The sequence below is a fragment of the Arthrobotrys flagrans genome, assembly GCF_004000055.1.
Source record: "Arthrobotrys flagrans strain CBS H-5679 chromosome Unknown unitig_3, whole genome shotgun sequence".
In the NCBI taxonomy this organism is placed as follows: Eukaryota; Fungi; Ascomycota; class Orbiliomycetes; order Orbiliales; family Orbiliaceae; genus Arthrobotrys; species Arthrobotrys flagrans.
In genome coordinates this window covers 5,558,801-5,578,098 of record NW_027137547.1, presented here as the reverse complement: position 1 = coordinate 5,578,098, position 19,298 = coordinate 5,558,801, and the positions used below count along the sequence as shown (strand labels likewise).

The window sequence follows — 19,298 nt, the reverse complement described above, 5'->3', positions numbered from 1 at the left end:
AAATCCCGACACCAAATAATGTCCGACGAACGAGCGGAGGTCTCCTTCGACGACCCCACAAAAGACGAATTCGCAAACGAATTCACCCAATCATTCGTCATCGACGAAAAGGACCAACTAGCCTTCCTACCCCCCGCCACCCGTAACCACCTAGGCACCGTCACCCGGGATACAATCACCGAACTCGAGATTTCAAAAACCTATCTCTCCGCTCGAGTAGCACAAGTTTCATACGGAACATACAAATCTAGACCAGCGGCCATTATTGTCATAGACTTTGTATTCCATTCGTCGGATCATAGACGACAGAGGTTTAAAGATGCCACTATAGAGATTGATTTTACTCAAGAAGGAGGGTTTGGAAGATCTGGAGATGCGTATACTACTGCCGTTATTCCGGTTAGCATTGCGCAGTTTGCGCCAAAGTTGATTTATGGGGAGAAGAAGGTGGAGGAGGTCACTTGGGGGTTGGATCTAAGGTAAATATTTCCAAACGAACAAAAAAAAAAAAAAAAAAATTTCTTTTTTTGGGAGATGCTAAAAGGTAGTATATTAGTGTGGGCGCAAACCTAGTCGCCGGCCCTGCTTCTCTAGAAATCGCAAATAGTGCGGTGTACCGAGAATCGAAGTACAGCCGCGACCACAAACTAGTAATCGAAGGATCCGCCCGTGGCAGCGGTCCCACCCGTCTAGTTTGGTCCATTCAAGAACGGAAACACGACGGCATCCCACCTCAGTTCACCACAGCATTCATGGTCTTCCACCCTCGAGGTCTGAAATTCTCGGCTAGAATGAATGTGAAAGCATCAATAGGGTTTTCGTTGGATCCGAGACGGTGGAAGATATTTTTGCCGAATGATGATTTGATGTATTTTCATGATGAACATCCGAAGGGACCGGTTTTGGAGAGTAAGGAGTTCGATAAGATCGATTTTAGGGAGTTTTATAAGACGAGTTTGGAGAGGGTTGTTTTGGAGAAGGGGAGTTTGAATATTCTTTAGATAGGCAGTAGTTACTTGTATGTAATGGACGGCTTTGTTTAGATATTTAATGAGAGGTCTCTCATGGAATTCGATCTAAAACTCGGCCACGGTGTACAAATGGCATTAACGCTCCTAGTAAAAAACATAAGTACTAGTCTAGTAGTCGCCTAGGGATTGGATCCACAACCTTTCATGTGAGCCTGCACGTGCTGGGATAGAATATACCGAAAACCTGCAGAAGAAATCACTACTCTTTATATGCCGACCCTACCACGGCCATAAGTCCGTCAATACCTTCTCATAAACCCACTCCCCATCCATCTTCCTCCACGCATCCCCATCCCTACTTATCATTTCACACGGATCTGTTCCAGTCTTCTGAATGTATTCCAACTGAAATAACTTCAAACACTCCGGCATCCCACCCACAAACGTCGAAAACGCCGCAGCCTCATTCTGCAACTCCGGTCCAAACGCTTGATCCTGCGGCTTAGGAAACAACTGTTGTTCCTTCGCCAGACGTTTGGTATTCAGCATATGACTCAGGTAGGTAATAATGTCTAATTGATCCGTGTTAGAAGCCCCAAGCCTTTGGCGGTGTGAAGTAATGACTCTAGTTGAAGGAAAGAGTTCGCCGTCTTGGGAGCAGTAGTGGGAAGTGTCTATTTTGTTGCGACGGTTGTGGAGGTAGAATGCGGTGGAGTAGATTGGAGTGAGGAGACGGCGGGGGAAGGAGTTGTAGCTACCGATTGAGGGGCGGAAGAGGCGGCGGCTGAGGCCTGTTGGGGAGTGTCGCATGATGATTTGGACCTCGGAGATGGTGTTTCGGATTTTGATGACCTTCCAGAGGGCGTCGATGGACCACTGTGGTGGATTAATTTCATTACTAAACCCTGCAAACTTGGATGAAGAGGTAATGGGTAATACTTACGAAGAATGATGTCCTATGATGCAAGATTTCCAATCGTCTGAGTGCTGAAAGTCTATCAATAGGACCTGGATCTCTCCCCAGCTTATAACACAGATCGACAGATATTTGGTGTAGCATAATCGTTCTAAGACTCTCTCCATGATAACTAGCCAACATGTTGAGCACATTCTCGATCCACGTCTTATTCGATGAATCCTGCAGTTCCACGAACTGCAAGGCTTCATATGTGGAGAGATGCATCAAAAGTGGGTTCACAACTTGCTCCATCCCACCGTTAACGAATGAAATTTGGCTACTCGGACCGAAAATCTGCGATCGTTTGATGTGAGGTGTTCTTAGGTATGGAAGGATATCGCTGGCGGTAGTGTTATCATCGGCATAACCACCGCCATTTTGTAAACTCTCGAATTCGATGCGGCGGAGGGAGGTAACTGCGTCATCTTGTATCTCCGAAGGGTCCTTTCGGTCTACTGCCTCTGTAAGACCGAGGACGTTGCAAAACTGTATGGGATCGAATCCCATTCTAAATCGAAGCGTTAGGAGGCGTATCTTCGCAAGGGAGTTTGTAGCCATTCCGTCGACGATTTGTTCAAGATCTGGTCCGTCGAAATAGAGATGTTTGAGGGTATGCACGTTATTGATGATGATTTGTCGGCATAGTACCCATACTTCATCCCACCATGGACGGTTTAAACTCATTGGCAGTGCAATGGATAAACACGCCAAACCATGTTCTCCAGTTTCTTTAGATAGAGTACTCGCACACTCATATTCTTCAAACTTAGGGGTCTCATTAAAGCACCATTGTGTATCCTGATGAATCTTCAAACACAGAACCTTCAACTTCGGCAACTCCAATACCTTCTTTATCAAATCCGTAGTCTTAAACCCCTCATGTTCATACCCATCCCTCAAAAACTTTCTAAGACTAATACACTTCCCCAGAAAGCTATAAAGTGCATCAACAAATTCTTCGATTTTTTTTCGAGGAGTATGAAGTCTAGAATGTTTTGCAGCCCATCGGTCTCTTATTTCTAATACTCGGACGTGAGATGGGATTCGGAAATTTTTCCCATGGTTGAAGTCGTTGATTGTTTTGAAAACCGGGTCGAGGACACCGTTTTGGCCTTTAAGGCCGGTGGAGATGTCGAGGATTACGGTGTGGGACTGTAGGCGGGGGAGGGAGAGGAGTCTGAAGGCGCGGTTGGTGTGGGAGAGGGATTTGAGGGATTCTTCGTCGTCGATAACCTAAATTCGATTCCCGTCGATGCATAGAAAGCCATGTTAATCAATTTGAGTTGATCAATGTTGGATTTTGAAAACCGCTCGGTGAGGAGCAGAGATGGCCGGATTCAATACGGACCTGTTCGACAAGGTAGGAAAGAACATCTACTGGTAGGATATTAAGAATGGGGGAGGTATTCGAACTCATAGTTCCGAATGAGAAGTCGAAACTTCTCTCCGACCCGCGATAAACCTAGCTTTTTGGGTAGTAGAGGAAAGTAGTGCGGGGAAGTCAATTCGTGTTTGACGTTACACGAGAATAATCTGTCGATTGAAAGATCTCGAATTCTAGATCTAGATCCGTCGAATTCAATAAAATATGAATATGATGTAAGAAAGTTCTAAAACTCGGAGATATAAAACTGACTAAGTTAGGTAGCAAACAAGAAACTTTGACGACGATTTTGAAATTTAAGATCGCAGGTGAGATCGATAGTCTAGAATCAGCATGACATGCTGGATCCTGATATATACGAGGTGCACTGCCAACAATCCCAGTAAGTCAACACGTGGGATTCCGGATTTGAAACGCATTCGAAACCTTTAAGTCACAATTGATATTTCCTCGTCTTAATAAAAAATTAATAAAAATCCCGGTCGTTGGTTTTCTAAAGAAACAAGCACTGTGAGACATGGCGGCGGGAACTAGTTAAGCGCAGGGGTCTGGTATCATGGATTCCATAAATCTGATCACGGACTGAAAATACTTTATTAACTTTTCATAGAGCAGTTACGCAAATATAGGATGGTGGATTGAATGTACCACATAGAATCTAGCTATATAAATCTTATAACCAGAGCAATTGAAATTTTGGTGGTAAAATCTTGCTTTTGATGAAGGTGGAGTCGCATTGCTACTGTCATATCGTCTTCAATAGCGAAAGAAACAGATGTCTTACAACTATCTAAAATAAACCTTGGTTGCAATACTTAACTTACCAGTATATATTCGGAATACTGTTGAAGGTCCAAATATCTAACAGAATTTCCTATAGTCTAACATTCGAATGCCGACTGCTAGATGAAAGTGCATTAATACCATATCAATCCCATATGGTTTTCTAAAACGACGCTGGTAAGTGCATGGAGAATACTTACCTTCTACTCCAACCCTTTGTAATTCCAAATCCTTAACCATTGGCTCGGCCTCGCATGTAGGTAATTTTGGCATTCATCTCTAGTTTGTAATAGAGGCCTTGGGGACAGTTTTCGCCTTTCGGGTGGGTAACCTGCAGGTATACGAATTTTATAACGTGCAAAGGGGTCTTAAAGGAGTGAGGTGGGTTCAAGTGTAGTAATAAGGGATTCGAGATTAAGAGACTTCAACGAACAGAACAGTGCAGAAAAAACTTAAACTATGGTTTGGTATCGGGTTACAAGACTAAGTAACACGGGAGTGATCTGTGGGGAAGTTGGAAATCGGGCAACAACAACAACAAGAGGGTTTGTAAAATGCATATGAAATCGGAGGTCGGAATTGTCATTTGTCTGCCTTACGCACATCGGATCGCATGGAGACTTGAGGTTGGGGACAGCAGAAAAACATATGTATATAATTTCGTAAAAATGACGAATTGGGATATCTGCGCGAGATCCATTTGGGGACGGTTTGTAAGACCGTTCGTGGCCTAAAGGGCCGTTCGTATTTTCTCGAAGGGTTGTTTGAATAAAAGATTTTAGATTCGCGATTGTTAACTGCTTCTGTAAACTGTCGGTAAGATTATATAAGACTAAGCTTAGACTTCTGTTGAACCTAGTGATCGAAAATACTAATAAGAGTCTTTTTTTAGCGGGAACCGAAATTTCATTCTCTGTGGTGCGAACATACTTCTCCGGATTATCGACATTTGTAAAAAGCTGAATATTCTGGGTTAGTCGACCTTTCGAATATTAGAACCGGGGAGTACCAAGAACTATCGGAGTGGATGGAAGAGAATGTCGAGCTGTGTAGCAGAGAATCGAGGCCCGTTGAAGTAAGTATCGAAGTTTGTTAGAGTTGATTCATAAATTAAAGCGATACCATGGAAGCTGAGATAGAGCCAATGAGGAATGAAACTAGTCGTCAACAAAGGAATTATTCGAAAAAGGGCAAGGTGTCAAATTTTTCGTCGGATTCGAAGCTAGCGTTGTAACAGTGGAAATCAAGGTCTAACTCTTGATCTCCTTGACCGTGACCAGTTTAAATGATGGGATGCATATGGGTCCTGTGTTTAGAGTGTTTCTATTCCACCTGACATGAAATACGGAGCTTTGTCCCCGGAACCCTAGAATGAGACACTCGACCCTAGGGCGTGATGGGAAAACGGCTTGGGCAATTCCTTCCAGGAGAATGTGAAGAGACGGCGATAATGAATAGCTGTCACCCAATTTAGGTCGCGCATTGGACGGCTAAGATTAAGATAATTTCGAACATCCACATAGGTACCCACTACTTCGACCCAAGAGACGAACTTCAAGATAGCCTCTGGAGCAGCTAAAATCCTACCTGAAGAAATGACTAGTATGAGTGAACTTTTTATTAGGCTCGGTATTTCAAATCCTATCGTGATTTTCTGAAAGGCATAGCGTGTGTATATTCTTTGCGATTCCTTGCAACAAATCCTAAGCTCGGTCAAGGGCCTGACAGTTAGCTTCACACACAATGGTATCTGGTCAGCTATGCTACTACGAAGCAAGGACTCTTCCTGAACGTTATTTACCTCTCTAGCAATCGTGCTATGTACTTCCACCGGGAGTGACAGGAACGCCATGGTAATTGAGTTGTTGCTCTGTTAGATGCTGATAGCGTGGATACAGGGCGGGGGCTCTAAGCGGATTGCGATTAGCTGAGCGGCGAGAGAATATCTCTGTTTCCAGGGGAAGCGAGCGTTCTAGGTTTGATCACGCTTTGATGTGGTTAGCTGAGGGATAGTGATGGTTGATGATGATGCAATGTTTATGGTGATGGCGACGGTGGGTCGGTGGTGACGATGACGATAGAGTTTTACGGTGTGCTGGAACCGTTCTAGGGAAGCCCTCCTCCCAGCCCTATAGCTAACCAAGCCATGATAATCATCCTTTCGATTCGAGAAATTATGCCCTCACCTACTAACCTCCCCGTGCAGTCCTCTTCTTAGTAGCCTCAACCTTTACTTCTGCATAACGTATTTCACCTAGTGTGCGCGCACACCCAGTTATGGCGCACCACATTTCGTTTTTGATTTTTTAAATTTTGAGTTTTAGTTCAAAACCATTTAAAATCTAAATATAGATTCTAAATTATGTTTTTTATCTTATTTAATTTTTTCAAATTTTTAAATTCAATACTGAATTTATTATAATTTTAAATACACTTTTTTTGTGTTTTTTTATTTGTATGTAAAACACATACAAATTTTTTTGTTGACAAAACTTTTTAAAATGAATAATACTCAAAATTTTGTATGCACATAGATATATAAAATTTCAACACATTCAAAAATAATGGTTAATTATTAAAATTCTTCAAAAATTTTTGAACAATCTTAAAAAATGATAAAGTTATTATAAAATTAGTTTTTCGAGATTTGTATGTAAAACAACACATTTTTACAAATTTCAAATCTTAATAACTCTTTTAATTTTTATTACTTTTCAAAAATTTTTGAATATTTTGAATATTATATATTAGAACTAAAACATATTCAAATTTCACAAAATCCAACAAAATAGAGTTTAAAATTTTTTTGTTCTACATAAAGTTACTCGCTTACAAAATTTGTATGTGTTTTACATACAAACAAAAAAACACAAAAAAAGTGTATTTAAAATTATAATAAATTCAGTATTGAATTTAAAAATTTGAAAAAATTAAGTAAGATAAAAAACATAATTTAGAATCTATATTTAGATTTTAAATGGTTTTGAACTAAAACTCAAAATTTAAAAAATCAAAAACGAAATGTGGTGCGCCATAACTGGGTGTGCGCGCATACTAGGTGAAATACGTTATGCCATTCGTGAAATTGATTTTATAATACTCAATCTACTTTATGACATATATCATCTAGACTTCAAAAGGTAGCCTGCCAAAACTCATACTACATTGCCCTAATAAAAATGTGGCCCCTTGTATATTTCTTAGCTGATCTATAGCTCAGATATCTTATATATAACTATTTCAACTATAACGAAGCCGTTAAGAGTATCCTGCTAACTTCCATTCTTGTAGAGTCACGTTCAACATTTATTTCAGATATACGGCCTGTATTTGTCCAGAGATCAAAAGCCGGGCCCACCACCCTTGCATTCAAAATGTTGATAAAACAAACACGAACACGCAGACAATAGTGAGCGTTTCCTCCTAAATTTGATGCAAGTGATCTGGCTTCTCAGAAAGTGTTAAAGGTTTGCATTAAAGAATTATTAAATTAGCTATGTACTCAAGACAAGATCGGTGCTCGAGTATGTAACATCGATCCGGCCCTCAAGTTACTAGAGCGAGACCGACTTTCTATCCTCCTCACTCGTAAACTTCGTTCCCTCAAAACACTTAAACGCCACTCCCTGCTCCCTAAAATCCTCAATCTCATACGGTGGACTTAGAGTATGCAAGTATCTTGCTTTCTTCTCCTTTCCACCCTTCCTATAAGGTGGCACATGTTTTTCCCAACTAACCATATACACCTTTTGCCCGCAATACGCATTTCCCATCCCCACAACCAGAAACTTCAACCTTGGCATTGTTTCTGCGTAAAGGCCAATATTTGTTAAAACCGTCGATGACATTTGGTAGCTGAAAATGTTCCTAGGGTTTAGCTCCCAAAACTCGTCTTGATCATTTTCGATTTGTGTGTTGAGGGATATCATATCTGGGATGATGTAGAGTTTTGTAAGGCATGCGAAGTGGCCGTAGTTGACGTCTGCGGGACTCATTTCAAAGGTCTTCCAATATGCCGGTGTTCTCTGTTTTCAGTTTTTTTCTTGTCAGCATATATTCTCACAAAATAGTTACTTGGACGGTAATGCCTCCATACCAATTGACAGTAAAAGTTAACAGCTGTAGCGAACTCATCAAGTCTGCAATGCCTAAAGACGTCAATCTCATCCTGACAAACGGGTCCACCATCGATAAACAAATTTCCTTCCGAAGTCTTCTCAAACAATGATAAGTATTTCAAAGTCTCAGAGTGTCGCGTAATGTTTTCAAGAGGGATAGGAATATTATCCCGAACTTCAGCTTCTCCATCGCGATCCATATGATTGATGGTAACGTGGAGTTCTTCCAACCCGGGCGCCAATTTATCAAGTATTTGCTGCTGATAGAATTCTCTCAGGTCCGGAATCGTCGTAATGAGTAGCTTCTTCAATGAAATCGATGAATGTGGGTTCGTATATATATATTCCAGATCTTGATCTCGAGGGACGGTGACCTCTCGTAAATGCAGTTCCTCAACAATAGCTGTTGCCTCAAGTAGCTGCGGCGTCATTTCAATATTCGCTATCTTGAGGGTTCTAGGTCTGTGCTGTAATATCTGCGTAAAGGCGCCTTGGTGGCTCGAACGATTCACATCTGGATAATGAAGATGCCATGATAGATCGATGAATACTAGCTTCGAAGCCGATTTCAGGATCCGGTTTAAAAGCCATACATCGCTCTGTTTGTATATTTCTGCAAGTGTTAATCTTTTCAGGTTGGGAAGATTGACCTTGGAGATGCTTTCTGCTGTAACTTCTTGGGTAGTGTTCTTGAATGATAGATAGAGGTTAACAAGGTTTGGTTGCGCTGTCAGAAGCCCGATGAAAAACTCTCCAGCAATTGGAAAATCAGCTTTTAATCTGTACGAATCACGATTAACACAACTATTTTCACTGTAGGCGAATAAATTAGATGTTCTAATTGCAGCACTTACTCAAAATTCCGAAGTTTCCCACTCGGTATCCTCTCCACAAACCTTAGAAGTGGAACAACAATCGGTTTCTGACGACCATTCAAAACCAAAGTATCCCTATCATCTTCCTTATCTATTCCAAAGTGATGATCGCAACCTATTATCTGCAGACTTCGAGTTTCTGCAAAGTAATCCGACGACTCCACGTTTAGAAGTGTCAATGGGAATATCTTCCCGATTAATCTCCTTTGTTGTCCATATAACCGTAACTCCACATGTCGGTATAAAAGTGGGATGCATATACTCTTGAATTTCCGGCTACACCTGGAGAGCGATGCAAGGTCTGATAATCGGAGCTGTAGGGGAGGTAATTGTTGTTAGATGTATGAAAATACCGCTTTTATGGAATAGGCAAAGGGGGTATCGGTCATGCATGCTGGGTTAAACGCACAGAGCTGGCAATTTGGATGAGAATTTCTACTGGCATGCAGGTTAAACTCATGATGGGTTTCAAAGAAAGTCGATTATATGGAGGGATTGTCGGGTATCAAGTGTCAAAGGTGTGACAGCATAACTTGCGGGGAAGAATGAAAGCCAATTAAAACCCCCCCACCGAAAAATGCAACAGGTTTCATCTGGAAACCTGTGTTGTTTTTATATTCTCAAATTCAAATATGAGATTAGAAGTTCTCAAATGTCTAAGCACCGCCTGGGTACTTCTCCATGATGCAAATTATGTGGAATGGTAAATTGCTATAGAGGGTTTGAAGAGTTTTCGAGGACGTTGTTCGAAATTATAAGAGGCTCTAGAAGGGGTTTCAAACGCTGTTTCAAGGCAGATTTTCCTCTCAATAAGGAAATGAATTATATAATTATTTTGAATCGGTAGTATAATAGACTAGCAAGATATCGATATCAGTACGTATACTGGTATCGAATCCAATAAGCATGCAATATAAGCACCAGCTGCAGCCGTGAGTGTAGCAATTCCATAGTGTCGAGACTATACAAGACGTAATTATGACCAAAGTGTAAAATCCAACACCGTAATTAGCGAGAGCCTGCAGCTCGCCTCAGCCAGACACTCGACAAATTACAAAGCCTCACGCGCCTGGTACAAGCAGCATTGAACTAGCTCAAGCACAAACACACACTTTACGACGGGGAGTCATATGAACCACCCCTAGTGTCACTTTAGTTTTTTTGGTTCTTGAGTTTTGCGGATTGCAACAGCCTCAACACAAAAAAAAACCAAAATACAAGATTTTGTTATTCTAAAACCTGCAAAAGCTAGATATTATTATATATAAACATATATTATAAAATTAAATAAAAATAATTCTAGTGAAGTTATAAAACAGCGAGCTAGTACTACTGCTGCAATTTAAGTGTTCGCAACACAACTGCTTGCGCAGCTGCTTACCGGCCTGTTAGTAGGTAGTTGTAGGCTGGTAAATAGACTGTTGTAATATATAGTATCGTATAATATAATAACGGTAGGCTTATAGGTGGGTTTACAGGCAGGTTCACAGGTGGGTTTATACAGCGGTACCTGCTTACCTGCTTCACTAGCCTACTGCCTACCTGCAAGCAGACAGGCTAATATCTGACGGGTAGGCAGGTGGGTAAGCTAGTTATTAATTAATAATTATATAAAAAAATTGTAATAATAAAGTCTTATATTTTAATAACATCTGTACGTAGGATTTAGGTGAAAAGCCTTAAACGTTTTGCGGTATAAAGGTGTGTTACCCGCCAGCCTACCCGCCAGTTCTTAGCCTGTCTACTTGAGGTAGGCAGTAGGCTGGTGAGGCAGGTAAGCAGTTACCGCTGTGTAAATCGGCCTATGAACCCTGTCTGTGAACCTGTCTGTGGACCTGCCTATAAATCCACCTGTGAACCTGCTTGTAAACTTGTCTGTAAACCCGCCTATAAGCCTGTCATTATTGTGTTATACGATACTATATATTGCAACATCTTGTTTACCAGCCTGCGACTACCACTACAATACTAACCCGTCTACTAACATTAGCTATTTTAATTTTTAACGAAATATAAACTTCAGTATACTATAACTAATCTTATAACTAGTTTCATATCTCAAAATAACAAAATCTTTTATTTTAATAACGTTTATATGCAGAATTTAGATGAAAAGTCTTAACCGTTTTATAGCTCAAAAATATACTACAGCCTATATACTAGCCTACCTACCAAGTTGCCTGCTAGCAGGCTGGTAAGCAGCTGCGTAAGTAGTTGTGTTGCGAATACCCAGTCTGTCCGTACCAGCTCGCTGTTTTACAACTTTGCTAGAATTAATTGTTTTTATTTATTTTTATAATATATGCTTATATATAATAATATCTAGCCTTTGCAGGTCTCAGAATAACAAAATCTTGTATCTTGATTATTTTTTTTTGTGTTGAGGCTGTTGCAATCCGCAAAACCCAAGAACCAAAGTGACCCCGTGCTTTGCCTCGCTCGGAAATCGATTGAATCCTTCGCGGGGCCTTTGCAATGTTTCATCAAAACCACCGTAATTGCCGTTAAGCCTTAAGCTACCATCGCTATAGCTTCCACGATTCAGAAATCCCAGTTAGCATCAGGAGTATAGAAATGATTACCGATATCCCGATTGAGGTTCTCGACGAGATCCTCCGCTGTATCCCTGTAAGTCAATTGCCACATTCTCAACACACACGCGATCCGTCGATTCTCAACATTTGCAAAGTCCACAAATTAAACACCACTGATAAATGAATTCAATGACTACAACTAGACATTCGACTCGAATGAAGGTGACCTCCGGACCTGTTGTCTCATCAACAAGTTCTTCTATTCTATCGCCACCCCTACCCTCTACTATCATCTGGTCCTTCGCACCAGCAGTCAGGGCTTCAAGGATCATGTTGTTCAGTCCCTTCTTAGCAAGCGATACAAATCCCACCATTTCATCCGAGGAATATCTATTAAATGGGAGCGTGTTCACGGAGACCTCCCCCATGAAGGGTTTTGGATCCCATATGATCTAGATAGGGCGGCTATCCACATCGCCGCATTCATCGAGTCGCTCCCTGAAGAGCAGCTGCAATTTATAAAGTATGCATTTGCTATTTGCTCGGGTTATCCTTTTGCGGCAGGCAAACTCTGAGGATATAGAATGCTGACAATGATAAAAATGGCACCAATAAACCAGCTCCGAGACATTGGATATATTGAAATACCTTCCGTCCTCTTACCACTCCAAGATCAAGAGCTTAGAATGCAATCCTAGTGAAAGGTTGTCTGAAAGGCCCTTTTTTCCATCTCTCAGATCTCTCACATTTCAAGATATCGTCCCTTACTTTAAAGGTCTTGGCTCCGAGTGGTCTCTCTGTCAGAAATACCAACACCAATTGAAATCACTCTCGTTGAAGGCTAGCGCCTACGAGCCTAATTTCTCCCCGGAAACCCCTTTTCCAAACAGTCCATACCTTGACTTTCGGACTATAGAACACTTCCACCTTCGCGAATTCCGAAATCTCGGGTTCAAAACTTCCTCAATATTGGGACTGATTCCCCTCAAGAATATAAAGAAGTTGGAGTTAATAAATTGCCATGTCCCTCCAACATTTCTGGTCCCGCAGATGCCGAACTTCACAAACCTCACAGATTTAGCTGTTTATCCAAGGTTTGACGGTTTTGGTGATACCTACACGAACTCGAATATCGAGGATATACTTCTAAATCTTCCAGGCTTCCTACAATCTTTACACTGGGCGGTCCATTCAAATAAAATTTCAGAGTATCCCAGTAAAAAGGCGATTCAGCGCCATTCAGGAACTCTCAGAAAACTTTGGTTGGAGATTAGCCACCCCTGCGGAGATAGCCAAAGAACATCAAATTGGGAGACATCACATTACCATGACGAAACGAAATACAAAATGTTAGAGATACCGATCAGTTCAAGATTCGACGAAGTTGTGGATTTAGAAACTTTGTCCAAATTTCCAAGACTTGAACATCTTGCCGTTCCGATCGAGACCCCAAGGTTCCCGAATTCTTGGATACCTTCCGTAAGTTATACCTGCACATTTAGACAAATATGCCTGATACAACCTCGAAATATGTATTGATATTATTAGATCTAACAAATCAACAATACGTTATAGTTCCCCAAGTTACGTTCTCTCTACCTCGTCAACAGTTGCAAGATCTACTGTTCCAAATCACGTCCTCCCACAAAATGCTTCAGGCAGGAATGGATCCACTGGTTCATGTCAGCATACAATTTAGAGCGGCCCGACGGGTCCAGCTACCCACTGTCCGCATACCATCGACATCCAAATCTCCAATTAGTCGCATTCCAACGCCCTGCTTATAACTGGGGAAATGACCCCGGAGTCGCAGCACCGCAGCCGGGTTCTCGCGGGTTTACAGCCCATCTACGCGACGCCAATCAGTCAAGATACTTCAGCAAGGAAGCCATTACTTCTGAAACCGTCCGCCGCCTGTACCCTGAAGTCTGGGAGTTCTTTAAAGGATATTTTATGACCGAAAACCAAAAATATGCTTTGCGGAGTAAAGACACAAACGCCGCGAAAGGTATATTCGAGGACGAAGATGAATTTTTGAACTTACCCGAAAGTTTCACGAACTTACAAGATTACCAAATGCAACTGATGTTACGAGAGCAGCAGAATAAGAAGAACCTTATGATGGCTCGAGCTGAGCAAGATGCTTTGGAACAATGCCCAATAGAAGAGCCAACGCCCGTGATCGTAAGGCTTCTGCCGTGGGGCGTACCGAAGTCATTACAGGAATATCAAAACGATTTTCTGTTCTATGACGAACAGGCGAAGAAGCGGCGAGAATATGTTGTTGCCAATATGCAAAAATACATGATGGTATAAAAGAATTCATCCCATTTGCAACTGTACGATTGTTCTTACTAACTTTTCTAGGCTACTTGACTCAATTGTGATAGGTTGCGGTGCAAAGGTATCATAATGAATTCAAACCATGCTGCTAGAACGAGAAGCACCAATACTGCAGGAGTGAGGAAGTTGCAACTAGAATCAAAAAGACGCTTTTAAATTATTGTCAAAGTGGCAAACTCGCATATGCAAATCGCAATTTCCGTTATCGACGAATAAAATATCACGAAAAATAGTTCCTTAGCTTTTATCAATACATCTACCATGTTTCTCATTATCCATGCAGGAAAAGCATAAAAGACAGTTGATCAAATTCTAAAAGTAGTACCCTTTGTTTGTGTCCCCAACTTCTTGCTTCATCCACTCCATAGCAGACGAAGCCGCATCTTCCCAATACCACGCCTTAAACAATGAATACCCCGCCCTCAAACACGCCGCCAATCGTATCCTTCTATAACTCCGTCTCCATCTTCACCCAAGACATAGATCAAAATCTTTTTCAACACGGGATACGGTAAATCATTGATTCCCACCCTCCCCGGTGGCGGTAACAACGTAAATCGCTCTCCTTTAACAATTGCCAAATGTTTCTCTGCCACTTCCGGAAGCCTAGGAATAATCCGTTGTATTTCATGGTCTGCATCGTGTTCCTCCGCCGGTCTGAATTCATTACTTCTCCATGCGATGCCCCTCTATTTGTCGTATTCGCCCACTTGTCGTTCAGAATATTCTACTTTCCCTGGTCTTTGTATTCAAACAACTAGTTCAATTCTGCAGTCTGTCGCGAGGTAAGAAACATATATTTGTTTCGCCACCTCTGATTTTGTTCTCTCTTCCGTTGGATCGAAAGCTTCGATGGATGTAAACTTGACTGTAGGTATTCCATAGGTTCCACAACCACTTGTGTTCAATTTGCCGGTCCAGTTACAAGTACAACCATATCCAGAAATATAACTATCCGTCCAGCTTTTTGTGGGGTATTTTATGACGAGATTGATCTCTTAGGAGAAAGTGAAGACAATGGCGACATAGAAGATCGTAAAAAACCTGCTTGTAGGCAAGCTCTGTTTTAGAGGCGTCGTGTTCAGGAGTATTCCTATCACCAACGAAAAATCGACTAACCATCCAATTCTGTGAGATTCCATGTCCACGTCGACGATAATTAACTGCTTCGTGGAGTTCTATTTCAAATCAGAGTTTGCCTTCCGGGTGGAATGGGAGTGGTTTTGTCGATTTTGATGACGACCCTATTTTCAGCTTTTCAAAAACTTGCTTGGTCTCTTTCGCATAAGCCGATTTTCCACCGTTTCGGTTTACTGAACTGTTCGAATCTGAAAATATATTTCGAGGGCATCGACGGTGCTCACACTAGATCGTAAAGTAGTCCCAACCTTGAAGATACTAGAATGGTCACGTTTCCAAGAATACGCAAAGTCGTGATCTTTAGTCGTAGTATCAGGGTAGCACAGAAGTTTAGCTTTGCTAACAGGATATAGTGACTCCGGATAAAATGTTCCAGTAACAACATCGAGAAAGAGAACTGACGAGCTCCACGGGGAACAAAGCGGTGCGAGGCAAAATTGGCATTTAGTTTCTGATTCTGGGCTTCTTCAGGCTCCGGATCCTGACCCAAACCCGCATAAACGCACTCAATTTCACGAGCTGGAAGAAGTTGTCGATAGATTCTAGAAACGCAGAGTAGTTCCGCAAAGCTCATGTCCTCCTTCCCAGGGCTGAGATACCGCAATCGCTTTGTAGTTAGCGAAAGAGCAATCCGACCTTTAGTCCTACATATTCGCATATAGGGAGGAAAATATCTAGCGGTACGCCTAAAAGCGGAGACTCTTTGGCTTCGTTAGGTTCTGCTGCCGAATTGTGGGATAAGCCTTGTAAGGCATGCATAGTTGCTTCTATTTCTATTCGAGCTGCATTTTGGAACATCGCTTGAAGAATCGTACAGACCAGATACCGGTCGGATTTATATCCCAAAGAACAACGAGAAATGCGCACACAGGAAAAGCCTATACCAACTCAACTATTCACCTGTATAGGAATTCTATGCAGAGCACAGGGCTGTGTAAGTCGCAATCGGAGCCTCACTGGGTTAAATGAACGCCAACGCCAACACATATCACTGACGCCACTGTCCAAGCTGTCAACATTAGGTTAGATCTTGTCGGAGTACAGCTTGTAGCTGAGATTTTATAACCAGGATCCGATAGTATGGTTTGTATTCAATGGCCAAGGGCAGTTATCAAAGGCTTGGATCCAGTTTCGCCGCTAGCCGCTAGGCGCTCAAATCGTCTAGCGTGGAGGTATCAGATAATATTATCTGAAAAGCGCAGTTCTAGAATTCTATCCGGCACTATAGCTGCAAATTATAAACTAGTGGATTATCCTTTCGCAAAAAATAGCTAGTTAGCGGTTTGGCTGCAGCAAAATGGGTATATTTATTGCTATTTAAATTAATTACATGTCTTCTATATGCAGATGCAGGACGATAGTCGTGCCCAAATGCTTCTTTCACCGCCATTATTTCCCCTTCAAACTCAATATATATATATATAGAAATTCTACAATCCTCGACCAAGCGGAACCTCCTAAGTTCCTTAGTCCTCCCCAACAAGGCTAGCTGTCAGCAAACCTGGTCTTGATCGCAATACACATTTTCATCCATCATGTTCGTCCCCTCCATTTTATATGCCTTATCAAGAGCACACGCCACCCCTAACCTCTTAACCGAATCCTCGTCTAAATTCGGATTCTTCTTGAGAACACACTCCAATAAATCTAAAGGCCCATGATTTATCTGCAATGCCTCCAAAAGCGGGGCTCTAAACTTCCTCAAATTCTCCATTTTAACATCCCCAACTCCAAAAATCCAAAACTTGATATCGTGTTGCTGTTCTTCCTCATCGTCGCCGGATGTCCAGTTGCCGAGAGCCATATGTTGGGTATTTAGTGTCATCTCTTCGACATTCGTAAAGGCGCATGTTGCGAATTTCTTCCACCAAGCAGCGGATACATTTGCCGTACCCCCACTTTCCACTCTAAAAACCCTCACGCTCTCCGGAGGGTGTAGGAAGAAACATGGGTGGAATATTAGGCCATGCAGTTCCATGACTCTGAGTTTTCGAAGGGCAAGGACAGTCCGTTGAAGAGCTTTTAGCGCCTTGGCAAAATTGTACAGTTCGACAGGCTCGTAGCGACTGCTATTTGTGGCTAAACATAAGTGTACGAGGTTCGGAGTCGAGAAAAGGAGGCCAGATAATAGTTTTGCTTGTTCTCGAATGTTCCCCGTATCACTGTCTCCGATGACATCGTAGTCCGCAAATCGTTGTTGAGGACTTCGGTTTCCTGGTTGATTGTCTTCCCATTCTTCGCCGCTGTCCCAGAGAGCTTCCTGGTCGTCCGATGATAGTATTCGATTACGGAGGTGTAACGTTAAATTGATTTTGGTGAGTTTCGTTAAGTCGAGGATATCCGAAAGGTTATGCTTAAGTTTGTCTCGATGTAATGTAGGACCTATATAATCCGTCGTCAAATGTAAAGAAAAGAATACCGGCGCTCTCGATCGTGAATAATCCTTGAGGACCTGGAGGAAAAATAGTCCATCTTTGCTAGAATATGTGTTTATATATTCCAAGCCTATATCGCAGCCTATAGTTGAAAAGTAAAAAGCAGACGTTTAGAGTCATTGAATCAAGGTCCCCTCTGCAAAGGAGACTTTATAATTGAGGGCCGTTTACATGTACTTGAGATATCCAAACTAACATGCCGGGGCTCTATCGACCGTCTGTATAACTGGTCGCCCAATGTTCCCATCAGGCCACTTGTCCGGGTTACGCTCGTTTTCGAAAAGACCCCGCCATTTAAGTATATATTTTGTATTTGTTTTAATCCAGATAAATCGGATCTGTAGATTTTAAGCAGTTGCGCAAGCTTATGACGCCCTTGGTTGCTAACGGCATCTTCGTGGTTAAAGAAAAGTGGATATTCGGAAAGATCAAGAGTGGACCAAAGCCGTTGGTGGGCAGTCGGGTATAAAGACTTGCATGTCAGGAGTAGCGAGAAAGTATCTGTCCGATGTAAGTAAGCAATGATGTTTGAAAAGAGCTCCGGCGAATCCGCCAGCGATAAAAGCGACAGAGTCATTTAAGAAACAATTGTTTCTCGTGAGGTTCTTTTCGTTTCTATAGTTTCGAATATATAATAATATATCGAATTCAGATCTAGAGGGGGTAGAATCGAGAGATCGGAACGGCTTACCTTTTGTTAATATAATGTTTGTCCATCGAGCAGCAAACCAGCTTTTAAAGGCCTTAACTGTTCGCATTGAACTAAACAGCTAGTGGAGCCTCTACAATAGGAGCTAATTAACGTTGCTAAGCCTGTGTGATCGGGAACCAAGCCCTGGTTTTGTTCTGTTCAGTTGGATGATGTTCCAGTCGGACAAGTTTAAGACATGCGCATGCATGAGAAACCCGGACAGACCCACCAGTCTTTGACCAACTAAGACATTCCGTGGGTGTTCGGCCCCCCCAATCAAATCAGCCGTAGCATAGCAAGACATTACAAGCGTTCTATAATCTGAGACATGCGTACGACATACAGTATCACCATGGGTTTCCATGTTGTATATTATACAGGTACATATACATAGTAGTGCTATAGTAAGTACTACCTATAGTAGAGATGCTATTAAACGCACTTTACCCTGACCGTGTCATGCTCCTTCACTGGTCTGGCTTCAAGCCAACACATATTAATGCAGTCCCGCCACACCGACATATTCATGGCGCCGCGTGCCATTACAACAGCACTGTCCCCATACCAAGACTTCAGGAAGATATAACTGGACTGAATCACTTCATGGTACCTGCTAGTATGGAAATCACTAGCCCGGTTGTGTAATGTCACAATCCACAAAATGGTCAGATACGGGTCATCTTGCAGCCCGACCCTTGGCCTCACAATCGGGACAACGTTCACCCTTCGAACGATGTTTAATTGTCTTTCCGCTTCGAGAGGGTAGATGTACTCCGATCGTGATTTATTCTAGCCGGAAGGGTAGTTCACTATCTCGCATTCCTTAGCGAGGAATAACCAGTAACTCCTTCGCTTCACAAGCCTGTCCGTCCCAGAATACCGTTGGAGGAAGGTGTCGAATACCTCAACCATGGTAAATTTGACACTGACCACCCCACACCTTCTGCATCCGTCTGGTGTCCGGGCTTCGCACCGACATGTTTCGCCGAATCATTTTCTTAGGCGAGTGGCAATAGACAGTGCCTGTATATTGTTTCATAAAAGAATTTTTCGTACACCAGCTCCA

General features: G+C 42.1%; 5 protein-coding genes across 5 annotated transcripts; 2 read left to right on the top strand and 3 right to left on the bottom strand.

The window, feature by feature from the left end:
* Positions 1–18: 18 nt before the first annotated feature.
* Positions 19–1,001, top strand: DFL_003003 (uncharacterized protein; the record flags this gene model as incomplete). Its single annotated transcript, XM_067631873.1, has 2 exons — positions 19–479; positions 557–1,001. 2 exons carry the CDS (start codon positions 19–21, stop codon positions 999–1,001), a joined length of 906 nt encoding a protein of 301 aa, XP_067494375.1.
* A 249-nt stretch (positions 1,002–1,250) lies between these two features.
* DFL_003002 (uncharacterized protein) lies at positions 1,251–3,346 on the bottom strand (the record flags this gene model as incomplete). The annotated part of the gene is made up of 3 exons (XM_067631872.1): positions 1,251–1,847; positions 1,915–3,162; positions 3,278–3,346. The coding sequence occupies 3 exons, from the start codon at positions 3,344–3,346 to the stop codon at positions 1,251–1,253; spliced, it is 1,914 nt and encodes a 637-aa protein (XP_067494374.1).
* A 4,304-nt stretch (positions 3,347–7,650) lies between these two features.
* Positions 7,651–9,549, bottom strand: DFL_003001 (uncharacterized protein; the record flags this gene model as incomplete). Its single annotated transcript, XM_067631871.1, has 4 exons — positions 7,651–8,121; positions 8,193–8,994; positions 9,069–9,403; positions 9,499–9,549. 4 exons carry the CDS (start codon positions 9,547–9,549, stop codon positions 7,651–7,653), a joined length of 1,659 nt encoding a protein of 552 aa, XP_067494373.1.
* A 2,114-nt stretch (positions 9,550–11,663) lies between these two features.
* Positions 11,664–13,999, top strand: DFL_003000 (uncharacterized protein; the record flags this gene model as incomplete). Its single annotated transcript, XM_067631870.1, has 5 exons — positions 11,664–11,717; positions 11,827–12,146; positions 12,244–13,102; positions 13,199–13,933; positions 13,991–13,999. 5 exons carry the CDS (start codon positions 11,664–11,666, stop codon positions 13,997–13,999), a joined length of 1,977 nt encoding a protein of 658 aa, XP_067494372.1.
* A 2,599-nt stretch (positions 14,000–16,598) lies between these two features.
* Positions 16,599–17,788, bottom strand: DFL_002999 (uncharacterized protein; the record flags this gene model as incomplete). Its single annotated transcript, XM_067631866.1, has 2 exons — positions 16,599–17,623; positions 17,713–17,788. 2 exons carry the CDS (start codon positions 17,786–17,788, stop codon positions 16,599–16,601), a joined length of 1,101 nt encoding a protein of 366 aa, XP_067494371.1.
* Between the last annotated feature and the right edge of the window lie 1,510 nt (positions 17,789–19,298).